General features: G+C 40.2%; 1 protein-coding gene across 1 annotated transcript in view; it reads left to right on the forward strand.

Moving 5' to 3' along the window:
- Positions 1 to 14,758, forward strand: part of Zc3h12c (zinc finger CCCH-type containing 12C) — a 48,290-nt gene extending 33,532 nt beyond the window's left edge. The window contains exons 3-6 of the mRNA XM_028780218.1: positions 5,051 to 5,190; positions 8,404 to 8,638; positions 11,145 to 11,251; positions 11,796 to 14,758. Of these exons, the coding sequence (XP_028636051.1) occupies positions 5,051 to 5,190; positions 8,404 to 8,638; positions 11,145 to 11,251; positions 11,796 to 13,192 (1,879 nt within the window). The 3' untranslated portion in view covers positions 13,193 to 14,758. The remainder of the gene's footprint in view (positions 1 to 5,050; positions 5,191 to 8,403; positions 8,639 to 11,144; positions 11,252 to 11,795) is intronic.
- Positions 14,759 to 15,993: the final 1,235 nt, after the last annotated feature.

Below are 15,993 nucleotides of genomic sequence, written 5' to 3' on the forward strand. Positions count from 1 at the left end.
CTTCAGCATACACTTTGTTACTGAACTACACTAGCAGACTCTTAAGAAATGAAGTCTGGTTAGACTCACCCTTTAGATCAGTAAGTAGTGAGTTCTAGTACAGCCAGAGCTGTATAATAGACAGGCTGTATCTCAAAAAGATAAAAAGACATTTGGGTCACTGGAGCTCCAGGCTAGTAGGCTTGTTTGTTGTTGTTTGTTGTTGACTCCTTCTGGGTCCTCTTGTTCAGGTTACCAGGGAAACCACATGCCAACCAGCATCTTCCTCTCTTCAACTGTCTCTGGTTTACAGTGTCAAATTCCACATTCCTTTCTCCTCATGTTTTCTTTCCTAGCTGTGTTCTGAATGTTCAGCTTAGGGGAGTTTGATAAAATGAATTCATATGAGAATAATCTGCTAAAGCTGCAGTTCTCTCCTTTTGAAGGACTAGTTATCCACACACTCTAAAGCCAATGCAAACGTCTGTCCATCCACCCCACTTTTTTAGGTCTCATAAGGAGGCAAACAGAATAAGGAGTAGAATCAAGAGAACCAACAGCAAAGCAGGTCAGGAACCTGAATGTCCTGTTTTCTTCTCTCAGTCTCTAGTTCATCCTTTCTATTCTCTGAGAAATACAATCATTTCCAGAGATACAAGCAATTCTTTTTGTTTTGGATGGAGTTTATCTAAGAATCTCTGTAAATACATGACTTTGTTTACTTCAGATGAGCTCTGTTCATTGCAGAGTGGGATCCTGTTAAGTATACAGCTCTGAGGGCAGCAGAATCAAAATCAAACAAGCCTTCTGTTTGTAAGAATGACATCTGGGCTGTCACACCAGCCACCAAGTCCAGGGGGCCTCAAGCTCTTACCCATTTGCTCCACAGAAACTTCGTATTTGCAGTGGGGGTTTGGAATTTTTCCTGGAAATCCAATACACTAAACCAAAATAGTTGGGGGAAAGGTGCATCTAGTCCATGGTCCTACTTAATCCAAGATGACTACAAATCTTCCACTACTCACCTAATTTAAAGTTTAAAACAAGAGATGTCAACTATATTTATTACTGAGGTATTAAAATCAAAAGAAATTGATACATAAAGAAAATTTAAATTATAAATATAGGATCAGCTTTTTTTAATTGCATGGGAAAACACTCTGCACACATAGAGTTCATAAATGCTTTCAAAGCTATAGTAAATGTTCTGTTCCGTGAATGTAGAGTTAGAAGTGTAGTGCCTTTTTAGTAATCAACAAGCAGCTGATTTGTATCTGAGGCTACAGTACACTTTTAGATCCTGCTTTTTATAATGTTGTGAGAATTTCTGTTTCATTCTCCATAAGCAACTCCTCAGCTGATCCTTCTATTACATGTGAGTTGTCATATCTTGCTACAGTAAAGAAACTTATTAGTTCTTCTCTCAACATTCTCCTCACTATCCAAGTCCCATCTGCAATTTGGAGCTTCCCAGTGGCCATCTGTTCATACTCACTTGTTATCAGGGTGATTCTGAGACTTGCCTACTGATTGGACTTCTCTCTAAATGCATTTTGTATACTATTTAGTGACTATTCGTCTTTAATATTGCATTTTTCTTAATCTTTGACAATTTCATAGAGTATATTTTGCCATATGTAGCACTGCTCCAGGGATGGACTTGACCAGGGGCCACAAGAGACTGAAGAAAAGACAGTCACAAAAAAAGCTAGATTTGGGTGGCCTGAGGTCTGATAGAGAAACTGTATTACCCCAGAGCTCAGCATGTCTGTTCTAGAGTTGAACAATGAGGCAGGGTTATTGCATACAGTTGAATAAGGAGGTGGAGTTATTACGTTCAGAAAAACAAGGAGGCAGAGTTTATGGTAAACAGCTGGATCAAGGAGACAGGTTTAGCTAACCTTAGTAGGAGCAGTCTGTAGGGGAGCAGTCTTCAGGCTGTAAATAGCAGGCAAGGGAGCTATGGTAGACATTTTCTGCACACACTGTTAGTATCAGCACTCAGAAATACGACAACTCCCAAGGAAGGCTTTCCCATTTCCCATGGGTCTGAGGCTATGGGGTCCTTCACTCAAGGGATCCTCTGCTCCCTCCTCTGAGGCCCAGCCCCATCTTCTTCCCCTGTCCAGTTTCTTTCCTCTTTTGATTCTAATGACCCAGTGAGTCCAGTTGTGCGTCTCCATCCGATGAACCATCCACTGGAGCACAGCTGACCTACCAGAGCCACACCCTTAAAGAAAACTGACTCTTCCTCCCCACAAGAAGCCAACAGCTATCAGTAGCTGCTCAGGGGTGGGAACTTAGGAGCCTTCTCCTCCTCCTTGCTAGAATATTGACTGGCTTGCTCTTGTGCAGACAAACACTGTGCTGCTGCTCTAAGTCCATGAGTCCTGTCATGTTCAGGAGACACCGTTTTGTATGGTCTTCCCTAGCCCTCTAGAGATTTCAATCTTTTCTCTCCATATCTGACAGTGTCCCTAATTCTTAGGATGGAGGAAGGTATAGGCGTCCTGTTTGCATCTCAGCACTCCACTGACAGCATTCACTTTTGACCCAATCAGATGGAGCTTGGATCAGAAAATCTTGGACATTCAGGGACTTAACCTGCACAATCCCATTTGCCTTTTATATTTTACGTCCCCTTGAAAGATAGTATAGCATTAGCTTATATCTATTTGAAAAGTAAGACTGGCCAGAGGGAAGAAACCAATGGCTAACTGCATTATATTCCACTTTAGGTTACTACAGGGTTTTAGCTTAGGGATGTAGGATTACTGTGTTTTAAAGAAAGTACAATTTCAACTTTATAATATTGCCAAATTGTTCTCCCAAATAGTTACATCAATTTATATTCCCACCTGTGATGTATGAGTTCCTATTTTCACACATTCTTGGCAACATCTGGTGCTTGCAGATTTTATTTTTACCCATATGATGGGTGTGAAGTGGTGTCTCATTTTGGCTTTCATTTACATTTTTACTATTGAACATTTCATGTATATTGGCCATTGGGTTGCCTCTTCTGTAAAGTGACTGTTCCTGTAGCTCGCATGTGCTCTTGTTTAATCATTGCAGGATTATATGTGTCCATTAGATCAGGATGCAAATGATTGTTCCTTTCTTCTGTGTCTCTTAGTGTCAATTAGTATGAATACAGATTTGCTTGTTTCTTTTAGTAATTCTGTACTGTTCTTACGAATCTAGAGACCGAATCCATAATTACTGAAGCTTCCTATGTATGTTCTTCTTTGCAATAGCCTTTAAAACCCTGGTAAGGTTTTGCCTACAAGTTACATTTTCTCCTAGAAGTAATAGAGCGATGCCAGTTTTCTTTGGATTATAGTATTTGTGGTAGAAGTTAAGGATATGTTCAAGTGCAAACAATAGAAAACTTCACTGTAGCTACATAAGCAAGTGGAGAATCATTTTTTCTCAGAGAAGAAGATTAGGCATAGATGTGGGTTTACTCTAGAAATGCAGGCTCCATAACTGCTCGCCCCGCCTTTGGCTAAGCTTCATCCTCTTATCTGTTTTCTTTCTAAGAAGCTATGATTGGGGAGCAGAAGACAAGGAGACAGACAGTCTCTGTTATCCCTCTGTGTTTGTGGGCTAGTTTCCTCTTCTAGCACCTCTAGAATTTATGTCCTAGTAATGTAAATACTCTACTGTATATAAGTATTTATTAAGTTCTTTATTGATAATCTTACTTTCTTGAGTGAGTATGACGATTCCTGCCAAGTGAAGCACCAGAAAGAAAAAAAACTTATGCAGTCCAGTATTGAGAACTCCAAGAAGCAATTACATTGTTGATTCTCAGATTGCCAAATAATACAGATTACTAGCACAGTATAATACAATACAATACAAAGCATTAAGTCAAAGTAACAATGTAAAGTTTAGCAAGTGGGATATATTTATCAATACTTGCTGTATATATTCTCTCCAGAGATAATAGGATTTTTCTAGATTTTTTTTTTTCAGAAGAATGATGAAATTTCAGTCAGTATTTCCCATGAAACCTAACATAACATCGTGCACTTTGCTGTTGTATTAGTCAGCTGTCAGTCAGCCCATCTTACATAGGAAATGTGGCCTCCGACTCTGCCTTACTTCATCCTCTGAACATTTCAGTACATCTGTTTCACCTCTAGCCTTGTCCTGGACCATTAATACAGGCTACGGACAGAACTCAGTCTGCAGTTGTACTTCAGCATAGCCTTCAACATCTTCAAAGCAAGTAGCTTTTATTTCTAATGTATTCTAAGTTGATTTCCATACATTAGAAGGTTCTAGTACTTCCACCTAGGATACAATATTAACATGCCTAATAGTTGATACATGCTAAAAGTTAGCCAAGCACTTACCTACTTTACTATGCCTTCCTTTGTTGCAAGAAAAATATGTGAGAAATGAATCCTTCGGTGTTCGTACTGTAAAAGAAGGCAACAAACAGAGTGCATCCAAAGCAGAAAGCTTTTCCTTTAAAAACATTAGAATGTGTCTTGTTTTGCTAGGACAAAGGGTATATGCCGAGCTAGCACCAGGTAAATGCTAACCACTGGTCCAGTTCTGAATGTTCTATAGTCATCTTGTCCAACACAGTGGTGTGGAGCAGGGCTCAGGGTAATATATAGAGTGCTTCAGTGTGTGTGTGTGTGTGTGTGTGTGTGTGTGTGTGTGTGTGTGTGTGTATCTGTGTGTTTGTGTATATATATATGTGTCTCAGTGTGAGGTTTCTCTGATTTTAATGAAATTTTTCCTGTTTAAAACTTTCTATTTACCTTATCACCAACAAAAAGAAGTTGTATCTTTTTGATTAGTTAACCTTTGTTGTTAACATTTAAAACTCACCTTTCTTTGTTGTCCACAGTATTTCCATTTTCTTTTTTCCACACAGATTCTGATTTTTAATTAAGTTAATTGAAGTCAACTGCTTTGATTTTTCTCAGTTGTATAACTTTATATTACATTTTAATTTTTCTTCCTATTATTATAATTATGTGGCTACTTCTGTTTATAAACTTGGATTTAGGTTTCGTTGTGCTTTAAGTATTCTAAACTAATTTTTCAGCCATGGAAACAAAGAAGTATTCTCATGCCGAGGAATAAAATTGGCAGTGGATTGGTTTTTGGAAAGAGGCCACAAAGATATAACGGTCTTTGTTCCTGCTTGGAGAAAAGAGCAGTCCCGACCTGACGCCCTCATCACAGGTGAGCTCCTCCCACACAGCTGCTGGGGCCGTGCAGGTGCCTGGTGCTCTAGAGACGCTTGATCTGCTTCTGTTTGCCCATCTGTGTGACTGCCATTGTCTTGGGTGCAGTACTCTTTGCCAGTTTGAATAGAATATAATTGTATTAACTAAACAGTATATATATTAGTACTCTCTTGTTGCTGTGGTAAGACATAAGGATGGAATGAAGATGGCAGCATGAACAGCTGAGAGCTCAGAAGGCATGATGGCATCAGGCTTTGAAACTTCAAAGCCCTCTTCCAGTGACACACATCTTCCAGCAAAACCACACTTCCTAATCCTTCCCACAGAATTCCACTTGTACCTGTCTTGTAGTCCTTCCCAATGAATAAAGGGGAGGAATTACTATGCTTTTAGATTTCCAAGTTCCCCTTAAGGAATGAATCCCAAGAAAATAAGCAGGGATGTAGGTGAAAGTCTAGAACCAAAAATTCAGTGTACAGTTATTTTTAATAGAGAAGAAAAAAGAAAAAAATTGTATACTCACTAGAATAATAGTTCAATAAATAGAACATTTTCTCAATGATCCAGTGTTTAGGCAAAAGTGTGTGTGTGTGTGTGTGTGTGTGTGTGTGTTTGTGTGTGTGTGTGTAAGTGTTCCCACCCCTGCATGCACATCCTCCAGTGGCCAGAGGTCAACACTGGGTGTGCTCTATTGCTTTCTGCCTTATACTGTGTAGAAGCTAGCTTGGCTGGCAGTGGCTTCTGTGTTCTGTCTTTGGTGTTTCCCCAGCAGTGGGATCTGGGTTCCAGGTGTCTGAATTGCTGGCGATTTGAACTCACATCCTCATGTTTGTGCACCAAGCACTTTACCCACCTAACCCTCTCCCCAGCCTATAGACATAATTTTTTTAGAGAATATAGTATCATGTAAAACTCATGACTTTTATTATGTACGTATATGTATAAATTTATGAAGTGTGTGTGTGTGTCTGTCTGTCTGTCTGTCTGTCTACATGTATCAACAGTAGAAAAATTTACAGAAAATGACTAAAATGAAATATAGAAAATGCTAAATACCCTCTAAGTTGTGTTTTTATGTTTTTATAGGATGTTCATTTCTCCCTATTTATTTATACTTCTACTTTCCTAATTTTTTCATAAGTACCTTAAAATATTTTGATACACAGGTAGGTAGATTAAACTAAAATGAAAAGGCAACAACTGGGCCTAGGAACACAAATCTGCAGTCCCGGACTTTGGGAGGCTGAGACAACATGTTGCTCATGTTACCTGGGCTCCTCAGCAAGACCTTGTCTAGAAAAGGGAGGAAAGGGAGAGTGGTGCTGCCGTGTGCACATGTGACTTTGTGCACATCTGAGATCACCAGGGGAGAAGTCCCAGCATGCCAGGCCCCTAGAAGACAACAGGATACAGTTTACTTTGTAAAACGATGGAATGATAGTCAGAGGCTTTTAAGTGCTTCCTTCCCAAAGTAATACTTTTCTTGACTAAAGCCCTCAACCACGTAATCTCTGGTGAATGGAATAGTTCAGTTCACTTTCACTAGGTATAAATAAATAAATCATACATTACAAATTTCAGTCATGGATTCAGACTAGCACTTTTGCTAATCTAATATTCACTTAACAAATATTTAACATGCACTAACCATGTTAGTTACCTTACTAGCTACCTACTAAACCTGTATTTTTTCAAGATGGAATTCTCTATGCATCATCCCAATAAATGTTTTTCTCAACCTCACAATCTGTTTCATAAATGGAGATTAAGCAATGATGGTGACTGTTGGGCTGTTTCCAGTTACTCTGCAGGTTTCTGCAGTGAGGTTCAAAGCATAACATCCATCTATCAACAGACATCTCTCAGTGATAAAGGGCCAGCTACTCAGGAGCATGAGACAAGGGATAAACCGGAAACTTCAGAGTATGCATCCTCTCATGTTTCCTTTATTAATCCAGTCCATAGACATTCATTAAGGATATTTTAATGGGCTTGATGGAAAGACCATGGGACAGGGTCCTGCACTGCCTTCCAAATGTTGTTCAAGATAACACACAGAGTAATTATAACATGCTGGGTTCTATTATTAAATCTGGGCTTTAAGGATTGCACTGGCTTTCTGTGAATCTTAAAGAAATCAACAGTAACATGATTGAAATACATTCAAGTTAGGTTGAAGAACAGTCTGTAGGGTGCAGTAGGGAGGGGGTAGAGCTTCCCGCCACGTGTGCATATGTTAGCTCATTTACTCCTCACAGTCTGCCCACTGCATTTCAGAAATAAAGAAGCAGTTTCAGTGAGATTGTATTTCCCCGTGTGGACAGTAGCAGACCTTGAGTTTCATGCATGATTCCCTTATTCTGACATCCACATTTCTCCACTAGCCCATTCTTAATTTTAGTAGCCACTGAACACTCACAGATACAAGGTAACAGGCAGTAGCTCTCTGTTGAAGAGGTGGGTGTTTTGAAAACTATTAACTGGTATTTATTGCCACATTTCAAAGGACAGGATGCAGAATGTGTGGCGACCATGACTGTAGCGACACTTCTGACCCACTGCCTTCCTTCTTGTGAACCTGTGCTTTGAAGTGTTTCCTTGCTTCAAGTGTTTCCACCATTACTACATGTCCAGTTCTCTCACCACCACACCTCCTATTTAGGACGAAGCCTACAAAACATACCCAGAGAGGAGAGGAAAGGAGTGTGGACCAAATACAGCTTAGTGTGACTGTCCCTTTGGCACAATGCTAGAGCGGCTGTGTTGTCACCCAAGTGCTTGTGGCTTTAGGGCTAGAGCTTTTATGAAATTTCAATAATAGAGATTTCTATTGTTGAGATTATGCTACATCTCACAACTGAAAGTCATAATCTATACACTCCAGTTCCTATTTAAAAAAGAAAAAAAAAACCCTCACCAGGAAACTGGAGGGCTAGCTCAGTGCTTAAGAGCACTTGTTCTTGCAAAGAACTTGGGTTTGATTTCCAGGACCTAGATGGTGCTCATAAGCTACAGTTCCATTGGATCTAACAACCTCTTATGACCTCTGTGGAAACCAGACACACATGGTGCACAGTTCTGCTTCAAGCAAAACACTCATATACATAAAATAAATACCTTTTAATTAAAAAGAAAACCTCTCCTATGAAAGTCATCAAGTATCTAATTATATATTTACTTCTGAAATTCTACTCTTTTCTTATTGCAGATCAGGAAATTTTGCGTAAACTAGAGAAGGAAAAAATCCTGGTATTCACACCATCACGGCGTGTCCAGGGCAGGCGAGTGGTGTGCTATGATGACAGGTTCATCGTGAAGCTGGCTTTTGAGTCTGATGGTATAATTGTGTCCAATGATAACTACAGAGATTTGGCAAATGAAAAACCAGAATGGAAGAAGTTCATAGATGAACGGTTATTGATGTATTCCTTTGTCAATGACAAGTAAGTAAGCCGACTGGCCCCAGCAGCTGCAGGAATATCCTTCCCATTTTGCCACTGACTGAATCTGAGACAGGCTTCTTTTGACCACCAGTTTCCCACTAATCCTAATGGGAACCAGAACTGAACCCTTGTACTATAGACTGGCTGGTGTGAGCTTTGTGCCCTTCCCTGAGATTTCTTAGATTCTGTCTCAAGGACCTGGCTGACAGAAACATCTATCCCCTGACCCCCTAAAACTGCCTGTCAAGTCCACTTAGAGCATGCTAGCTTACTAAAGACACACATTTAAAAAGTTTTTGTTGTTGTTGTTGTTGGTTTTTTTTGTTTGTTTTGTTTTGTTTTTTGATTTTTCGAGACAGGGTTTCTCTGTGTAGCCCTGGCTGTCCTGGAACTCACTCTGTAGACCAGGTTGACCTCGAACTCAGAAATCCACCTGCCTCTGCCACCCAAGTGCTGGGATTAAAGGCGTGTGCCACCACCGCCCGGAAAAAAAATTTTTTTTAATGAAGGAAGACTGTGGTCGTGATTGCAAACTTTAAGTTAGTGAAAGGGTAGTTGACATAAACAGGCACAAGTTACAAGAAGTAAATATACTTACAAACATGTGGAAGACATTTGCATATTGTTAATCTAAGCCCAAAATGAGTTTATTATCTCATCTGATTAATTCACAAAAATATGAACACTTGTTCTATTAAAGATGCATCAAAAACTAGGGCTGGAGACATGGCTTAGCAGCTAAGGACACTGCTTTTCTACAGGACCGGGGTTGAATTCTCAGTGTCCACATGGCAGTTCGCAACCATCCGTAACTCCAGTTCCAGGGGATCTGACACTCCCTCTGACCTCTCTGACCACTCATACACTTGCTGTAAGACGTTTGCAGGGCAAACAGAAAGATAAGCAAGCAGGTACACAGAAAGATAAGCAAGCTTAAAACATTCAAATGCATGAAAACTGTTGTACAATTTAGCAAAAGCTTCAAAAATATCTTTACACTCTCAGCCTTAGAGTTATTTCTTAGAATATATAAATGAGGACAAAACAAAAACCAGATAAGCTAATTTCTACATTTAGAGTTACAGGCATTCTAAGGTGATCAAGCCGACTGTAGAGTGACCCATCAAACTGCAGTGCTGCTCGGCTGTTCACTGCTTACACTTGTTATGAAGACTCTTGAGGAATGTACAGATTGAGGGTTGGCACACACCTGTGGTCTTAGCACTGTATAGGCTGAGACAGGAGAATTACAAGTTCAAAACCACCTGGGCTACGTAGTGAGACTCTCAGAAGGAAAGAGAGCCATGGAAACATGAGTAAACATGGAAAATATTTTTATTTAGCACTGCTGGGTATGACTCAGGTTACATGTGCTGTACCACTGACCTGCAGCGCTGACCTCTAGTCTTTTTCACTGCGTCTTTCTTTTGTCATAGTGACACTAGTTACCAAGTGCTTTCTGAGCCATCTTGGTTGCTCCTCTTTGCCCTCTTACGTTGCTCACATTCGCATTTTGCAGGTAAACATTTGGGCTTACTTCAAGTTAGAACAAAGATGTAACAAGTATTCAAATTTATTTCTGTGCATGATTTTGAGTTTTTCTTTCCTCCATTTGATAGTCAATCAAATGATAGGCTTATGTCCTTAGATTTTGTTCCTTCTTTTAGTAGTAGGGATCAAAGCCAGGACCTCACATATGCATGCTGGGCAAGCATGCTGCCACACTCAATTACAGCCTCAACACTTTTGTTTCTTAGTCTTTTTGAGACAGGGTCTATTAACTTATTCAGACTGACCTTGAACTCATTCTGTAGTCTGGGAAGCCTGGATGTGCCATCCTCTTGCCTTTACCTCCTCCCCTCTGCCAAGTCTAAGAGTCCTGCCCCCTCTCTCGGCCTCAGGCAGCTGGGACCACAGGCATGCTCTGTCTCAGCTGAGAAGCCATTGCTACAATGGGAAAAGAATAGACTTTAGAGTCTTGACTTCAGAGTTGGATGTCAGATACAAAGTGACTTAATTCATCAGAACCTGAATTAGAATTATTTATTGATCTATAAATGGAGCTTATACTTGGAAATGCAGTGATGTGTGAGGCACATCTGGCACATAGTGGTATCTGTTCTCACTACTGTCCCTCCCTTCTCTACCTGCCCTGCATCCCCTTGCCAGACTGGTGTTGACCGAGCTCTCCTAAGATCCCCTGGTAATCAGTACTCTAATCCTTATAAGCATCCCAAGACTAAGAGGAATTTAAAAAAAAAAAATGATAAGACACACTGTCACAAAAGTTGTTTAAATTAAAACAAATACAAGTTAAGGTGAAAACTGAATGCTATAGGAGAATGTGGTTTAAAGTTTGGTTTTTTTTTTCTAATCTTGTAAATATTAGTCAAAACACTTGGAATAAAATTTCAAAAGAAAATAGAATAAATAAATATTTATATCATTAGCATTAAATTAACCTTCTTTTTGTGTGTGTCATTCTTTATTGTTATCTTTGTGACAGGTTCATGCCCCCAGATGACCCTCTTGGCAGACATGGCCCAAGCCTGGATAATTTTCTGAGGAAGAAACCTATTGTTCCTGAGCACAAAAAGCAGCCTTGTCCCTATGGTAACTGTCCTTATGGATACTTGACAGTGCCTTTAGAGTGCAGTGCATTGATAAACACTGAAAGCCTCACATGCTATATACTGTGTGCTTCTTTTGATTATAAGTAAATTTAAGGAAATGTGCTAGCCTTAGACAATTGTTTTTTTCACCTATTTGGGTTCAACATAGGATTTCTCAGAGTGAAAATAGTGCTAATTCTGTTTGAAGTTACTTTTTATGGGATGAGAATTAGAAATTCTTCTATGTGGGTATGAATCAGATAAGTGTGGCTTTGTTGTGTTACAGCAGGACAGTTGCTCTTCATAGCACACTTTCCTACCCAGTTGTAAAGAGCTGGAAGAGAAGAGGCAGATCTGATCTGAGAGATCAACTGAGAGCTTCCTTGATGTTCTTAGTAAGCAAGAAGGGAGCAAGGAACACATTAGGACATAGCCCAGCTCCCATTTCTGCCTCTGTTACCCAGGTTCAGATAGGCCTCGCTCGCTGACTGTGCAGGATCTCCTGATATCAGTGCTCCTTTGCCTAACTGATTTTATCTTCATAGGAAAGAAGTGTACGTATGGACACAAGTGCAAATATTACCACCCAGAAAGGGGCAGTCAGCCTCAGCGGTCAGTGGCTGATGAACTTCGTGCCATGTCTAGAAACACAGCAGCCAAAACTACAAATGAAGGGGGACTGGTGAAAAGCAACAGTGTTCCTTGCAGCACCAAGGCTGATAGCACTTCGGATGTTAAACGAGGTGCTCCAAAGAGGCAGTCAGACCCAAGCATACGGACTCACGTCTACCAAGACATAGAGGAAAAGCTTCCCACCAAAAACAAGTTGGAAACCAGGTCTGTACCTTCCTTAGTCAGTATCCCGGCCACTTCTACTGCAAAACCCCAAAGCACTACATCTTTAAGCAATGGCCTTCCATCTGGAGTTCATTTCCCACCTCAGGATCAAAGACCACAGGGACAATACCCTCCAATGATGATGGCAACCAAAAATCATGGAACGCCAATGCCTTATGAACAGTATCCAAAATGTGACTCCCCTGTTGATGTTGGATATTATTCCATGTTGAATGCATATTCTAATCTGAGTATCTCAGGCCCCCGAAGTCCTGAAAGGCGTTTCTCAGTAGACACTGACTATCGAGTAAATTCTGTAGCTTCAGACTGCAGCAGTGACGGGAGCATGAGCTGTGGGAGCAGCGACTCGTATGTGGGGTACAATGACCGGTCCTACGTCAGCTCTCCTGACCCGCAGCTAGAAGAGAGTCTCAAGTGTCAGCACATGCACCCCCACAGCCGCCTTAATTCCCAGCCCTTCCTACAGAATTTCCATGATCCCTTAACCAGAGTTCAGAGTTACAGTCATGAAGAACCAAAGTTCCATCACAAGCGTCCTCTTCCACACTTGGCTATGCATCTGCAGCACCCCGCCGTGGGTGCCCGCTCCAGCTGTCCTGGGGATTACCCCTCTCCACCAAGTTCAGCACACTCTAAGGCCCCACACCTAGGGAGGTCCTTAGTGGCCACGAGAATAGACAGCATTTCTGATTCTCGACTCTATGATAGTTCTCCTTCAAGACAAAGAAAGCCTTATTCTCGCCAGGAAGGCCTAGGAAGCTGGGATAGGCCAAACTATGGGATGGATGCGTACAGCTATCGGCAGACTTACTCCTTACCCGATAACTCCACACCCCCGTGCTATGAGTCGATCACCTTCCAGAGCCTGCCTGAGCAGCAGGAGCCCACCTGGAGAATCCCCTACTGTGGAATGCCACATGATCCTCCGAGGTACCAGGACAGCCGTGAGAAGATTTATATCAATTTGTGCAACATCTTCCCCCCTGACCTTGTGAGGCTCGTCATGAAAAGGAATCCTCACATGACAGATGCCCAGCAGCTTGCCGCAGCCATTTTAGTGGAGAAATCGCAGCTGGGTTATTGAAAAGATGATGCATCTTTGTGGTGTTGAGTAGTTTTTTGTTCAGCTCAGTTGCTGAGGGAGGTTTGCTACAATAGCACATGTGATCTCCTTCTCAGCAGGGAGGTTATATAGTATCCATTTATGTGAAATACTGTATCATGGAATCTGTATGGAACCCCACTTGGTGGACTTATCACGGGATTGCTTTACATTCAAACTTTTTTTTTTTTAACATTTCCTTTTTAAAGCTATACACTTGGCTGGAAGTTTCTCCAGTTTGATTTAATAGATGTATCTGTGATCTTTGATATTCCTCTTTGGTGCATCAGGGGTTTATATGCAGCACTTTTTATCCTTGTTTCCTGTCCTGTTAACTTGGTGTTTGTCTGTCAACTGCAAGCAATTGCAGTGTCTCCAGAATGTGGAGGTACTGGACTAGACCTAGCAAACTATTTCCTCAAGCCAAGCTTAACTAGAATCCTTTACAGCTTTTTAAGTTATTTTTATTTGGGGAAAGTGGGCTTCTTTGTGCTATAATCATTATTTATAGAAACAAAGATATACTACAGCACTGACTTTATATTTAAAAAAAATATATGTTTCCAGTTATGTTAAAATGGTAATAGTACATATTAGAGTGATTCCCAGTATGGCACTTTTTATTTTATTTTTGTTTGGATGTTTCCTGTTAAGAAAATTAGTTATTTTAAATGGTCAGTTTAAAAGAAAGCAGATGCAATCAATGGAAAAAAGTTTCCATTTTTTTTTTTTTAAAGAATAAGGCAAAAGCTGTAACTGTTACAGGTTAAAGCTTTGCTTTCCAGCTAAAATGTGCTTTTTGACAGTAGAAATGGGAGTGCAGTCCTTGATTTCCATTAACATGTATTTTTAATCTCTGTCTTTTTGTGGGAGGCACAGTACTGGATGAATAGCCCTTTCTCAGTACTTGCCTGTTTTTAATGAATCCAAGTATTCTCAATGCAGCTTTTATATTTAATACACTCTAGCTTTCCCGCTATTTATTGAGGCTGGCCTGAGGTGGTCTGATGTGTTGAGAATATGCAACATTTACTGATACTGCACTGTAGAAATGACAACAGAGGACTTGTAAATGGTAACTTAAAGTTTTTGTAAGATATTGTATATTTTCCATTTTCCTGAAGGTAGTTTTTTGGGGGGCCTGTTATATTATTAAGGCCAGACTCTTGCCACAAATAGTGTAGTTTTAGATACAGACTAAAGTCTGTTCTAGTATTAGTAAGGGATATTTCTGGTTGCATCATGGGTTTTGCTTGCTGTAGTGACCTTTCTGAGCATCGGGAGATTGATTTATGGTCAGTGCAGACAGTGTTGTGATGGACAGAAGCTGCCTCTGATTGTACTTGTTGCAAGGACAAGTCCAGCTCTGGTCCTGTAGTCAGCCTGGATGCTCTGACCTAGATGTTCCTGCAGTCTCAGAGGCAACACCCTGAAAACCAGAAAGTACCTTTTACTGTTGATACAAATTGTATCTTTTTAACAATAAGAACTATTTTGATTTGTAGATCTAGTTAAAAACACAAATGTGTAACTATAATTAGACTTTTGGGCAACATTTTATCCCTTATTTAAATGCAAAATTTTAAAGGAAAATTAAAATCTAGAATAGGATAGAAAATAAAAGTAACAATTAAGGTAAATAAAGGTGTCTGTCTTAGTTTTATATATTAAAATATATTAAATAAATTTATTGGCATTTTCTTTTTCCTAAAACTTACCTAGTGTGAACTTAACTTAAAATAAAGGTAAAATGCTGCCTGAAAATAATGTCCAAGCATCTTCGACTAGGATAACATTTTCACTACTTGTGTGACACCATGTGTTGCATGGAGTAGGATTTGGGTACACAGTAAATGCTTCTAAACGGCATTGTGCATATTAGCATATCCAATAATCTGAACCATGTTCAGCAAACTTAATTCAGGAAAATGATGTTCTACAGTTACTGCTGTTGTGTTTGAGTGAGCGTGGCACACATCTTTACCCGGAGTGCTGCAGGTGGTGCCATCCCAGCCATCCCGAGTGGCATGTCTGAGAGTGACACAGCCAACCTGTGAAACTGTCCTTGATCCTGTCAGTCATGATCTGAAGGGCAAGTTGAAATATGAAGGCTAAGTGAATGCCAAGAACAAGGTTGCAAGCGTGGGGTTCCTCTTAGCCAGGCTACCCAGTCGCATTGTGAGACGAGGCTGAGGAAGTCACTTAATGAACGTGTCACTTTTGCTTCATATTAGCACTGTGATTGTTTGGAAATGGGCACACTTGACTAAAATAATTTAAGTGAGACCTTAGGTTAAAAGGATATGACTTAAAATTTGACCTTCTTATGTTTTTAGCTGAAGTTGCCCTTTCTCCTCTTTAATATAATCTTTGCTGGTGTGTGTCATGGCGTAGGTGGCTCCGACCCACCCACTGCTACATTTCTCAGTGCCACTGGCTGAGAAATTGTGCTAAGAAAAGGTTTTCTTATGACAAGAGGGCAGTCCGTCTGTCCCCTTTGATGAAGCACCAATGCTGCTTTTAGACGTTAAGATTAAGGTGATTGGCAGATTTTAGCTACATCAATTTCTCAGAAAAAAAAATCTCAGGTAATAAGTAAAAGGAGTCCATTATTAAATTCATAGCTGGTCATAAACCTTAATTTTAGCTAAAATACTTCTTCCCAATCTCTAATTTCTGTTTATCAGACTAGCCAAAATAAATAAATAAATAAATAAATAACCTGAAATGGTGTGCTAATGAGTAGTAAAATGTCAGAATTGGTCAGCTGATTAAAAAGGACT

The sequence above is a fragment of the Grammomys surdaster genome, unplaced genomic scaffold, assembly GCF_004785775.1.
Source record: "Grammomys surdaster isolate TR1022 unplaced genomic scaffold, NIH_TR_1.0 365, whole genome shotgun sequence".
Taxonomy (NCBI): domain Eukaryota; kingdom Metazoa; phylum Chordata; class Mammalia; order Rodentia; family Muridae; genus Grammomys; species Grammomys surdaster.